We start from the raw sequence: 14,550 nt of genomic DNA on the forward strand, positions 1-14,550 counted from the left end.
CGCGATTTTTCTTCCTCTTCTTCTTCTTCTTCTTCTCCTTCTTCTTCTTCTTCTTTTACTTCTTCTACTCTTCTACTTTTGTCTCATTTAATTCGCGAGATTGAGGGAAACGATTAATCATTTCGATGAAGATTAATCGTATTGGTACTTACACCTATCTCGTGTCGGTAATTAATGCGTGCTTGCTCTTTCGCAAACACCCGATCCACCTAACGATTTATGAAAGCGTACTAACGCGCTTTAGAACGCGAAAATGCACGACTTCGTACCTATTTTTCCTCTTTTTCTTTTTCTTCTTCTTTCTTTTCCTCCTCCTCCTCCTTCTCCTTCCTATTCCTTCTCTTCATTTTCTTCGTCTACTTGTTCGTTTCTCATGATTTCACGATGCTTAGAAGGAGAGTCGGCTTAGAATAAATCCCTGGCTGGCTCGTAAAATAGAGTCGCTCCTCGTTTAAACGGAATTTATTGCACGCTAACGCACCGATTATTCCGCTTACGAAGAAATTCCTCGTTTCCTTTGCCATTCCGTTCTCCTTTGATTTCGGAATTATGTATCTTTCGCACCGACAATATTTTCTCTAAGAGTATCAATTTCCTTCACTCTTGTCCTCTTGCTATTTCTTCTTCTTCTTCTTCTTCTTCGAACATGCTTTCTCGTTCGTTTCTTACTTACTTATGTTAGTTCGCGTTATGTATACTTAAGAAAAGGATTGTGGGGTGGGAGGGAGGTTGTGTGGCGCGCGTACGACTTTCTTACCGATGTAATCGAGCGTGTATCGTGAAGCCTTGAGGAACGACGTTGATAAACGATCCCTTCGGCGGGTCTCACTTCACCGATTCGGCACGCTTTTATAACAAGTTCGATACTAACAAGCTTTTCACGCGCGCCAACGTCAATCCCGTCGTTTTTCACAAGTTTCCAACGCGTATCCTGTAACGCGCTTCTACGTAAGTATGCGTTTACATATACATATTATACATAAATAGCACATACGCGTAGCAATAGGTGTACGACGTTTCAACTTGTTAGGTGTTCACTTAACTCGTATCGCGAAACGTTTCTCGCATAAGGCAAGCCAATAAAATGCGCCATTTAGATTTTTCTAATACGCGGAATCTCGACCCCGTCTAAGCTCGTAAATTCTAATCCTTTTTACAACACCGTTCTCTACGTTCACAGATATTTAACATGTAACTACGAATACTCTCGCACGTAAATACCCGTAAATTTAACGCGTAATCATTCGATTAGCATTAACTTTTTCTTTCCCTTTCTCCTAGCGTGAAAAATTTATTTATTTCGCTATTACCTTCTTGGAAGTAATCCAGCGATCGTTTCTAATCGATAATATTTCAAGTGGACGCGACGAAATGTATAATTAAAGAGTTATACATGTAAATGAATATCGACGTTTCTTTGGTTACGATTAATTTTAGTAAGTAAAAACTTGTCATTAATATCCCACAGACGATTTTATTTTTATTAGCATTTATTATTATTGTTATCGACGAATTGAAGGTTTGATTTTACTCGTTTCTCATTCGAACGATTTTATTCGATGATTTATAAAACGATTCTCTTTTCCATTAGCAAAATCACGTTTAATTAATAATCTCGTCGTTCATTAGATGAGGATAGGAAGAAGAGCTCGTTTATGTGAGGGTAGAAAGGAGTCGTTCGATCGTTCAAAAAGAGAGAGAAAGAGAGAGAGAGAGAGAGAGAGAGAGAGAGAGAGAGAACATATCTACTTCTCTATCTTTCTTTCTCTTTCTCTCTGACACACACGCATGCGCACATACACGTACACATAGAATTTCCTTCGTTCCTTTCACGGTAACGACTGGGAACGAAGGCGCCACGGAAATTTCGCGTGCGGGAAAGTATCCACCACTACCGTTGGAATATTTAGACGGCAAGGGTTGCCAGCTAGCTAGCTCGTAAGTGGCACTCTCGACTCTCCTAACCGTCTTTTACGTTTTCCGGTAGAAACAACGCTGCCACGAAGCAACGCGTTCAGCCCCCTCTCGCAAAAGTTCCCTTTCGACCTTATATACCACTCGGATTCGTTTCTTTGCCCTCGTTCGCGTGTAGAAAGGCATTTTCATTTTGTAAAAAGAACCTACTCTTTCTCTTTTTCACGTTTTCTTTTTCACTTTCTTGATTGGCATCGAAGCAAGATAGAAAAAGATAGATAAAGAGGAATAGAATGAAAGAAAGAAAGAAAGAAAGAAAGAAAGAAAGAAAGAAAGAAAGAAAGAAAGAAAGAAAATGTGGACCGACTTTTGCGTGAACGAGGTTGAAAAGTCTCGATTCTTAAAGGGCCAACTCGTTCATTTATCTTACCATGCTATGCATAGTCTTCCTTATCTCGAAGCGAAAACGCTAGCAATTCGTTTCTTTCATAAGTTTTCTCACTAACCCGTAATCGTGCCGAGCTTGTTATTTATGTTTCTTTTGGTTGCGAGCTTTTCATCTATCGCACGATATTTCTTTTCTTTTTGCTAGTACTGTTGAGTTAAAGAAATGGAACTAAAAGATATTAAACGAAAGATCTTACTGATATCCTACCTAAACTTTAACTCACTCTAACCTAATTTTTTATCGTCGAGCTTGGAATACAATTTTTTTTATATCGACAAATTTAAAAAGTTTCTATTCGAAATAATATAGACTATAATATTTCATTTCTTAAATAATCTTCGATAAGACAATTTTGTTTTCAATGACGTTTAATTAATGTTAGATTTAAACAACAAAAATTACTTTTTTTTTCTTATCCTACTCATTTATATAATCGTTATATTTGTTAATTATAAAATAATTAATATAAATAATTCTAATGATAATTTGATATTAATTGCAGATGCCAGATCGAAAAGGACTCGGTGCGCGCAGTGACGAGTGCTGTGACGTGTTCGTTCCACGAATCGATAAATCACCGACCGATCTCGTTCATTTTTTGCAACGAGTTAAATAAAATGAACGAATGACCTCGTCGGTGACGGTATCTACGAAATGAGGCCGAAATCGTGCTCGCTGTTTCTCTTGTTCTGCGTCCTGTTGCCTGGCGTCGTGCGTCCCTTCACGTCCGGAGAAGGTAAGACAATTTTTTACGAAAGGGAAATAAGTAACTAAGTAAGTAAGTACTACTTAGGTAATGGAAGAAGAAAAAGGGCAATAGAAAAAAGAGGAGTTGAACTCGAGGGATCGTTAAATCTGCCATTTAGCTCGTGCCATACACATAATGAGTTCTCTTTTTCTTTTTCGATGACGCTCAACTCTGATATCCGCAGATTCGAGTAGCAGAGCCAAGTACTCGAGGTACTTGTACTGAAACAAGTATCCGAGTATCACTCGGTATCATCGGTCCTTCGTACGTGATACACACATGCACGATATTCCATTACAAAGTTCAATAAAAAGAAAAGGAACAAAAAATAATACCTACCTACGTCATTATTTTTAATTTCTTTCATTCGACTTTCATTTCTACTTCGACCGGGTTGAATAAAAATTAACATTAAAGGGGATCGTTAATTTATAATAGCCATCTTTTTTAATGAACCTTCAACCCTCTAGTGTATAATGCAAATCAACGTGAGAGATCGAGATTCTCGATGGCGGATATTAACGATCCTGGTAAACGATGACTTAGCCGTAAGTTACCCTAACGATCTATATACATAGTAGCGTAAACTAAACACGGCCATGCTTTTTACGAGTCACACGTACACAGATGAAAGATGATATATATACACATATAAACACACATACATACACACACACAAATATACATTTCCAGTAAAAGCAAATATATATATATATATATATATATATATATATTTGTATATACGTAACCTTTCTGAAGCGAAGCACGCGAGGGAAAAAAGCATGAGCGTTTCTACTATGAGCTTTCTAGGAGAGAACGAGAAACGGATAGGATAGAAAGACAAGCCTAATTATACAGCGAGTCAGGCTCGTTGATTAGTCGTTGGCACGACCGACCGACCGACCGACCGGCCGACCGGTTACGTTACGCCAAAGCCATTTTCGATGATGGATTATGCTCCCCCAGAGCTACTTTTGAACGGCCCCCTGGACTACGTGCTGTTATCCCTTCCTTCCTTCCTTCTCACTTTCTATCCCTCTTTCTCTCTCTCTCTCTCTCTCTCTATCTTTCTCTGACTGTCGAGAGATCTCTCATGGCTAACTAATTATCGTCCCCGACATCTTCTCGCGTACTCGTCATCGTTGTAACGATGAATGGTTTCACCTGCAACATCGCTTAACATCCTTGATGGTTTCGAAAGCGAGAAACAATGGTAACGTGTCTGACTACCTAGAGACACGCCGCAATGGAATTCTCAAATCCCCCTACCTTCCACCCTTTCTTCCTTCCGAGTCTCATAAGTTTCCACGGTATTTCCAATGAGAGACGAGACGCGCTCACCGAAATGGCGACGACATCGTTAATCGCATCAACTCGAATAAATTCGTAGAAGCGAAGCGTGTGTTTCCGCGATGGCAAGCACACCACCAACGACGACACTTTCCTCCTCCTTCTCCACCTCCTCCTAATACTCCTCCCTCCCCCTTCTCTTATTTCTCTTCGTCTTTCTCCTCTGCGAGATCTATCCAACGAGAAAGTTGTCGCTTCAACGGGAAAGCGCCTTCGCTTGGGTCCGTTTAATGGTTCTTCGTCTCTGAAGTTTCTATGCGTTTACGCGTTACGAAGAGAGAAAGAGAGATAGAAATAGAGAGAGAGAAATAGAGAAAGAGAGACACGATGGCGTCCGATAATAGTTTACAGTTTAAGCGGTAAAAGCGGTTACGAGAAGGAATTCGGAAAGTGAGTAACCTTCTCTTACAGAAACACTTATTACCTAGTCCAATTTCTATAGATAACTTTCTAAGGATCCTTTCTCAGAAACATTTTGATAATTTACTATTGATTGTCTAACTTAACACATTCGCGATCGGTGTTGTTCGAACGAAACGTTCAGCATCTCATACACTGCAATTGATTAAAATATTTAAAATATTATTCAATTAAGATATATTACTCTCTAAAATAGTTTAATATATATACGAAAATATAATTATAAATAAACATTTGACAGTCAATCGAAATGAATGAAACAAATTAATAATTATAATTTGATATTTAATAACTTAGAACAGTGTCACGAATGTTTAATTACGAATTTTGATATGACATAATATTACGTCGCCAGTGTTAATTTGTTAACTTTTAACACCGATTGTATTTCTTTAATACCTAAACGTTTAATACGGCAAATGGTTCGTGGTAAAATTTACCGATTATCCTGTATTTGTTTTTTTATGGGTTACCATTTTTCATTGTGACGTACGTTTTATCACATGCATTTACCCACATACATCATTCGTAAATAATTAGCCTTGAAGAATTTATCACGACACCATATCTTTCAGTAATTTCACTAGTCCAACGACTACAACGAGTACGACGATGACGACGAGCAACGTTCGTGCACGAGCATAGCTCGGGAAAAAAATATTAGCCCCGTTAATAATTAAAGGAAAGATGAGACGAGGGTGAACCAGCAACGTTCTCGACATTTTGTGAGCGGTTGTGTTCAAACTACCTACCTTCCTACCTGCCTACCTATCTCTCACAGAATCCTTTTCCGTCTGCTATCTACTACTACCAAGTGTCATACCTAGTGTATACCTTTTACTACTACTATCATAAAACCTACCAAGAACATCAACTCTACCACAACGTAAGCTTCTTCAATTTTTTAGTGGAAGTCGTTATCTCCCAACACCTCGCGAATTTCTACTACCACATTCAGGTTTATACATGCGTCCCATTCGTTGAAAAATTCTTTCCTATTCGTGTTTTCCTCTCTCTCTCTCTCTCTTTCCCTCCCACCTGTCTTTTTCTCCCTCGCCATTCGTTCGTCATATTCCTTCATCCATCTTCTCCCCCTCCTCCCCTTCCTACTCCTCGTCGTCGTCATCCTCTATCACCTCATCCTCATCCTATTCTCTCTGAATGCCTTGGGAAAGCGTAGTAGGTGAAACTTTTATTTAACCTGCTCCCTCATTTTTTTCTGCGTACCTACGTTTTTAAAACCTTGGAGTTTTTTCAAGTGTGAGAAATGTTATTTATCATGTCGCACATTTCGAGTATTTCCATAAAAATCTCTATAAAGTAATTGAATTTCATTTTGATTTCATTTTCATGAATAATTTCCAATTCAAACGTTTTTCACTTCGGATATGCAGAAAGAAAGAGAAAGGGAAAGACAAAAAAAAAAAAAAGAAAAAAAGAAAAAGAATCTAAGAGAGAAAGAAAGAAAGAAAGAAAGAAAGGAATACGTAATCAGGTATGTTTGTTGAGAAAAATATTTCTCGGAAAAGGATTGAATACGGTTTGAATAATGATAAGGATGATTTTCGTGACGTAGGGATAAACGTGCACAGATAGGTACGATATATATAGTTTGCTCGATAAGTATCATAAGTAAATCACGATTACCATCCAGTATGACCTTCGATCACGTACACCTTCGGCTATCTAAAAGTACGCTTGGCCTAACCAATCGACCCTTTTCGCAAAATCGCCTCGAGGAAAAACGCAAAGACTGGTTGGTGAGCTTGTTCTTCGTTGGTGCAATTACCCCGTTGGTTCCGCCAGATGAGTGAGTGAGCAAGAAACAGACAGAGCGAGAGACAAAGAGAGAGAGAGAGAGAGAGAGAGAGAGAGAGAAAGAAAGAAAGAAAAAGAGTGGAAGGAGAGGAGAGCCAAAGCTTGGAAAGAACGTCGGTACGTAGGGAAAAAAATGAAAGGAGGATAGAAAGCTAGAGGGAAAGAGAGGAACAGAGTGAAAGCATGAAGAAGGAGAGTCGAGGAAGAGTGTTCGCGTTTAATACCTCACTCGCGTGGTCTCTCATCGGCGCCAGAGCCGACGAAGAAACACACCAAGTCAAGCTCTTTCCAACTCTTTCGCGACGAAAGGTCGGGTCAGCTTTAATTATCGTAAATCAAAGGAAGGCGGCCAAGTCGTGGCAGTGTATATATGGTTACACCGAAAGGAGAGTAGAGGGGGGCGGGTGGTCTTACACCCGGACTCTCGTGCAACCACGATTATTGTTGAAATCTTGGAGAATGTCGATGCAGAATGTAAGAGACAGAGAGGTAAAGGAAAGAAGGAAAAAAAGAGAAGAAAGAAATCTTTATTGTATTGGGCGTGATCGAGAGAGATCGTGGAATATCGATCAATCGATTATTCGTCCATGAACGAGGTTCCCACAAAGTATGAGGAATATACGTGCACATTATTTTGTGTATGTATTTGTATTCTTACATTGCACGAGCGTGTTGTCGAGAATCAACCGGTTTTACTGTCTCTTCTCTTCTCTTCATCCGATTTGATCCAGGAATATTAAACGTTTTTCGAAAAAGTTTTAACGTTCCTCTTAATGCTAATCTGATTATTTGTTTTTTTCTTTGCTTGTCCTTCTTTCGTCTTTTTTTTTTTCATTGGTCTTTCTTTTTTGGCGTGAGACGACAGCTGCTACCAGACAGCTTTACGAGAGATATATCTTTAAGAGATTATTATCGTACGATGTCGCATGTATGAAATAATTAAATGAGACCGGACAGGACGTTCGCGTCTACGATTTACCGCGACTCACGGATTTTCTAATGGGAAAACTCGAGCGACGAGTATGTAACGTGCGTGTACTTACGCACGCGCATGCAAATGTGAACACCGATGTTACCTACCTGTTAGTCGCTCGCGCGACGAAGGACATTCGAAAAAAATATTATCTGGCGCCAAGAAAACTCGACGTGCTGAACGTGGAATGCACGAGGTCGGACGGAAACGATGGCCCTTTCGATCAAATATAATACATCGTTTTACCTGTTCGATTGTCCTATTTTCCTATCTACAAATAATCGTATATTAAATTCATAATATAGGAATATGCTTACTCACGAGTATGAGTACATAATAATTGAGGTACACTACCTGCTGAAAGTTTAGCTACACCTAATGCAATTCGAATTACACACTTAACATTTCTTTATTCTTGTATGTGTTTATTTTATAACTTTAATGTTATAAAAATTCATCAGATCTCTTTAACAAACTGTTCGCAATAATCAATACTGTCTCTGATATCATATTGAATATCTATAACGTTCAACTTAATTTTTGTTTTCGAGTATAAGGTCTTTTACCAACTGTGTCGATGATGTCTCACTTTTTATCGAATATTTTATCCCTGCTACGGGGTAAGAAATGAGTAATTTTAGTTAACGTGATATCTACACTCTTGGTAGGTAGTGTATATACTTAGTATTATACTCATGTGTCGCGTGCTGAAATTATCTCTCTCTCTCTTTCTCTTTCTTCCTTTATTTCCTTCTCAACGAGTTTCGTAAATACACGAAGGCATACTCTTTTTATTCAAGTGAAAACGATTACGGCTCGGTGCGTCGACATAGAATAAAAATGATCGTGTCGCGGCGCCGCACACCGGCCTGTGTTCACGATCGTGCGCGATAAACCGGAAACGCAGCCTTCATAATAACACTTTGAAAGCCACTGAGTTGTTCGCGATCGAATCGCGTGTCGTTCTTTCTTTCGTAGAAAATAATTGTCTATGGTGTTATGCTCAATGCTGTTGCCGTTGCTATTGCATTTGCTTTTACCTTTGGTTTTGCTTTTGCTTGTTGCTGCTGTTGATGGCGCTGTTGAATTTCGATTCAATTCTAGGTATTTAAACCTTTTATGATGGAAACAATCAAACATTGAATGTTATATAGGGATAGCTAGTATCAAAACATGTATTTATCCCTCTTTACGTATAGAATTTTCATCTGAGAATATTAACAATTTTTTCTCGATATCGAAATAGTATTTTGTTTTGTTCACCGATGCATTTGTGAGTTCATCATCCGCAAATAGCAAATAACGCAAGAGTGTTGAACAGAAAATTGTCGAGCATTCAGGATGTATGGTACACATCGTAAATCGAAAGAAACGATTGTTAATTATAGTACGATTGCATTCTACGATTGCGATAGAAATTCTCTCTCCCTCTTTCTGTCTCATCCTCTCTTTGTCACGCGAGAGATTTTCCACAAATAATATGTAGTATATGAAAGAATAGTGAAAAAAAAAAATAAATAAAATAGAAAACATGTCAACGGTATATAAAACATGTCTCATAGTTTCTAGGTAGGAACTTCGATGCGTCCGTGCATACAGAAAATTACTCGGCTGATTTAATATAACGTTGGAGGTAGATAAAAGTACGTATATAAGCTCGTAGTTTTAACGAAAATTAAAAAAAAATTTAATTAAACAAAAAAAAAAAGCAAAAAAGGGAAAGAAAAGAAAAAGTCATTAAATTTCGTTGAAATACATGGACGCGTTCGTCGCGTACATATATAATTTTTTTTTTTTAATTACATATACCTACCAACACAAAGCCATATAAATATTAAACCCTACGAGCGATAAATTGCAAAGAAATGAAAAATAAACGTAGGATACCAAAATGAAAAATACGAGATAGCATAGTTATCCGTCATGCGGAAGGATGCATCGGATTTACATACAAAAGCACGAAGTCTCGGTGATATCTCTTCTTTTCTCTTCCCTTTCAACGATGAATCCACAAAATCGCAATCGGATTGGCCAGCAATTTGGTTCCCTCTTTACGGTCCGATTCCTTCGCATAAAGGAACCGATGTTACACTGTGGAACATCGAAATCGACGTGACGCACTCGTTTCGACTTGTCCGTTATCGATACACGTACACAGATATGTATATATATGCGTATATATATACACACACATATATTCATGGAAGTTGGGTCTTAACACGCAAGCATAGTACTATCTGATTCTGTTATTCGCTTAATTACACGCCTTAACGTACCGGTGCTGCCGTACCGCAATCGAGTCGCACACGCAGTAATACGCATCATCACCCTCTCTCTCTTTTTAAGCCTTTTTTTCTTCCCTTTTTCTCCAACTCCCTCATATTCTCTCTCTCTCTCTCTCTCTCTCTCTCTCTCTCTCTYTCTCTCTCTCTCTCTCTCTCTCTCATTTCTCCTCATAGCTTTTAATATGCACCCTATCTCTCGGTATGGCGAGTATTTTTCGTCCTCTTTAATTCGTTTATCCGACGCGACCACCGGTGTCGGCTCCAGTTGAAAAGTAACATCATTATTTTTTTTTTTTTTAACTTCTAGACTATTTTTCTCATTTACGAGATCATTGCGAACGTCTCTCTTTTTCTATTTTTACAAATTTTACAGTGTTTTAAGTACGAATTCCGTCACGTGAAAGAGAAAGAAGATAGGCTGTTTTGTTGTTGTTGTTGTTTTATTTAATTAAGTACACCTTTTGCAAGAGATAAACGTTCGTACTTACTTTCACCGTGTACCATTAAGTTAGAAATGGCTATTTGAAAATTTTCAACAGTGAGGATTCGTGATTCCTAAATGGACTGTAATTGTTGGAACGGTATCTCTTGTATGTAATACGTGAAACATGACAAAAATGAAGGGAGATACCTAATGATACATAATAACGGTTTTCTTCCTCATTGAAAAGAGAAATGAGGGATATTAGAAGAAGAAGAAGAAGAAGAAAAAGAGGAAGAAGAAGAATAAGTAGAAGAAGTAGAAGCTACTTTACTTCATCACGTCATAACATTTAATAAGATCGTTTCAATTGGAGCTAATCAAGGCGGGTAGTAGTATCTTGAAAGATATATATCGAGTCGAGTGGAGTACGGAACTCGTTACGGGCCGAAAGTCTTCTTCCCTTGAGTATAAAAAAGAAAAAAGGAATAATACGAATAAGAAAAAGAAAGTAGAAAGTAGAAAGAGAGAGAGAGAGAGAGAGAGAATAAAAGATAATCTTCTCGAACACAGAGAGCTCCCTTGATTTTAACATCCCGACGAATCCTTACAACGCAATACAAAGTAATCTCTTTTTTCTTTTAGTATCGGAAGATAATATGCGTTATCGAAGTCCGGCTGAATTGGAGCGTTCCGATTCGTTGAACGATTTCATCTTGGATACCATCTTTCTACTCTATATAGTTACATGTATACACACATATACACGTAGGACAAATACGTAAAGATTTCCATCTGGATTGGAATGTATCTCCCAAACCTTGATACGAATCGATAAAGAAAGAAATCGTTCGGGGCAAGTCGTTAAACAGAATGACGATACAACAAAGTCTTCATGAAGGGGATCGATTTTATCCATACACTTATATCTACGTATACTAGATACTTAATCTACACTCGCACAAATACCAAGAGAACAACTCGACTCGCACGTTATTTCGACACGAAGGTCGTGATCCGTGAATGTTGCCGCCGAATACAATACCAGACCTGACGAGAGAGAAAGAGAGAAAGAGAGAAAGAGTGAGAGGTACCATCGTATTCCTATTGTTGCATGGTACCAGAGAAGCACTGCATCGAACAAATACTCTCGAACCGGAAGTGTAGTCCTGAAGCTAACGTACTAGGTGTCTAGGGAAAACGGTAATATAACGTGTACCGTCCAATTCATGCTCTTGTTAAAGCAACATTGGGTACCTTCCTTCCTTCCTTCCTTCCTTCCTTCCTTCCTTCCTTCCTTCCTTCCTTCCTTCCTTCCTTCCTTCCTTCCTTCCTTCCTTCCTTTTCGATGTAACAGAGTGACAAAATATTTTCCACTGCATCTGCTTGAAACTTCCATCTCTCGGGAAAAGAGACATACACGCATAAACCCACGTATACAGATTATACAAAAGGGCAGTCCTTTTCTCTATCATCTCAATTTCGAAACTCGAAATGATCATCTCGTTTGCACCTTTTATAGTTTTCCTCGCAGAAAAAAAAAACAAAAAAAAAACAAAAAACAAAAAAAGGAAATCCTTTAAAAACTCTCCGCAACGCGAAAAACAAAACTTTCCCATTTCAAAGCTAGCTTTAGCACACACGAGGAGGTAGATTCTACGAGAAGGTAAACGAGTTTCATGCTTGAGAAAGGAAATACTTTTTTTCCCCCCTGGAATCCTTATTTCAAACTCGGTTGAACAATCTGCTCACGGCTACACGTGTTTCTGTGCGTCCACTGGTGAAAAACTGAAAGAGAAAAACTGTGAGACGAAAGAAGTTTAGTTGGGCACCGACTAAAGTAACAAAGCGAGTAACGCGAAAAACAATGTAATCCACTATCCGCACCCTTTCCCATCCCCTAATTTGTTTCTCTCTTTATTTACTATATCTTCTTTCCTTTTTAATGTGTGTGTCTTTGCTCACCTCGGTCTCGTCTTATCATTTCTCTTATTTGAGAAGATGAAGATGAAGATGAAGAGGGAGGAGGAGAGATGATCTCGCCGGTAGTTGGCGTTGCTACTACCTCTGCCGGTTGTGCAGGTAGCTTTGTTAATTAAGAGGCGTCATGTGTGGTCTCTCAGCGCTCGTACACGTTAAGACCATACTACGATGTACTCTCGTGTCTCTTCCTTCCTCTCACTCAATCATTCTATCTCTCTCAGTTTCTCTTAGTCTCTTACCCTTCTGGAATACGCGGTCAACCAACATAGGAACCACGTGGGGGTTTGCTCAAACGCATGCATATCTACCAACATCCTCTATCTACAGACGCACGTACACACATCCACACATATATGCATATCAAGGTGTTCTAGTATCAAGTAGGATGTACGATAGCCACCGGTAGCTAACGAAGCTAGCGACCAACCTGAATGATTCACAGTTGCAATGAGATTGAACGCGAACCAAGGTATACGACAGATCCATCTATGAATTCAACTATAATGAAATGACCATCCGTTATAGGATCTCTTTATTTTAAACTTTTTCTATATGTTCTGTGTATACCTACCTACCCTTTAAAAAAGAAAAAAATCCCTACAGAAAGAGACAACAAAAATCGAACCGATACTCTCTTCAGAATTTCGACAGTCCACTCCCAAATCTCTACCCTTCTCTTTTCCCGTCTCACCCTTTGGACCCCGCTTGGAATCAGATCCGCGTTTCAAAGCAATCGAGAACGAAAAAGAAGCATCATCGCTGTCGACGTTTTTATTTCGAAATGCGGGAGGAAAACACACGTCGGTACGATTTATGAAACCCTCGTAGATAGGTACACATCTACAATATATATACGATATATATATGTGTGTGTATACGTATATATCTATATATATATATATATATATATATATAGTATATGTTACGTATATGTATAGATGGGTAGGCCGTTTGCGTCGAAAACGACTAACGAGATCTCGCTCAGACTGATTCACTGTCGAGAGGAGCTGGACAGAGAGCGATTTCACCGTAGCCTATCAGCGAACCGATCGGTTCGAATTATCAGAAATCGATGAAAATCCTCTTTTCCTCTGTACGGGTAAAATACACATACAGGTACGCACATACGCGCACAGAAATAGCGAGATTCGGGGTAGGCGGAGTGCGTAACGTTTTCGAATTTAGCTGCCTTTTCGTTTTACCCACGCATCCCTCCGGACATCCCTCCGTTCATCTCTCTGTCCGTTTCTCTTCCCGTCTGTCTGTCTGTCTGTCTGTCCGTCCGTCCGTCCGTCCGTCCGTCCGTCTATCCATCCGTCCGTCTGTCCATCCGTCCGTATACGTCCCTCGACCTGTCTTCCAAACGGTAGCTCTCTACTGCAAATAAATTTCGAACTCCTTTTTTTTTTTATTTGTTTTACTCTTTTCTTTCTTTTTTTTTGTTCATCTTTTATCTATTTTTTCCCTTTCTCTCTTGATTTTCATTTTCCTTTTTTTCTTTTTGTTTTGTTTTGTTTTGTTTTGTTATACGTCAAACTTGTCTGATCTAGGCAGAATTTCGCGAAAGGCAAAACCGAGGCTATTGTAAACGTTGTACGTTCAGGTTGTCGATTCTAACGAGCTGCTTCGTGCATATCGAGTGCATTTACTGCTTACCGCAACACCAATATTCCTATCGTTAGAACTTAGGAACATTGGAGTGAGAGAAAATTGTCGTTATCGATAAGAGGAAAGGGGTGAAGAGGAGAGAAGTGTTTCAGAGGATATCGGTTTGTCCTAGATACCCGGAGAGGTTCACGTTCGAATTTACATTGGAGTTATGCGTAACGACAGCAAAGTGCTAAGATAGGAAGACCATCGAATGACTCCTCGACCCTCGTCACTTTTGTCGAACTGAGTGCTTCTCAAGCAATGGATATATAATATATCTACATATGTACACCTTCTACTATATGTCTATTTACTTACAATACTTATTTACTCTTTGAAACTTTCGAATGGATTCAAAAATTGATTTACATTATCAACCAAAAGTGTGAGTTCACGTATTCGTATATGAAAAATGTTTAATTATTCAAAGTTATATTTCCTTTATGTTTTTTTTCTTATAGATATATGTGCTGTTAATTATGAAAGTAGACTAACAATAAGTCAAAAAATACAAAAACATTATTTTATGATTTATATTTC

At 38.7% G+C, this 14,550-nt stretch overlaps 1 protein-coding gene across 5 annotated transcripts in view; it reads left to right on the forward strand.

The window, feature by feature from the left end:
• The window catches only part of LOC106789766 (netrin receptor UNC5C-like), a 70,233-nt gene that overhangs the window by 40,807 nt on the left and 14,876 nt on the right, over window positions 1-14,550 (forward strand). For all 5 annotated transcript variants that reach the window (XM_014754242.1, XM_014754241.1, XM_014754245.1 and 2 more), the window contains exon 2: window positions 2,865-3,098. In XM_014754242.1, the coding sequence (XP_014609728.1) occupies window positions 3,017-3,098 (82 nt within the window). In that variant the 5' untranslated portion in view covers window positions 2,865-3,016. The remainder of the gene's footprint in view (window positions 1-2,864; window positions 3,099-14,550) is intronic.

This window comes from Polistes canadensis, unplaced genomic scaffold (genome assembly GCF_001313835.1).
Source record: "Polistes canadensis isolate GaletaPanama2010 unplaced genomic scaffold, ASM131383v1 scaffold_202, whole genome shotgun sequence".
Taxonomy (NCBI): Eukaryota; Metazoa; Arthropoda; class Insecta; order Hymenoptera; family Vespidae; genus Polistes; species Polistes canadensis.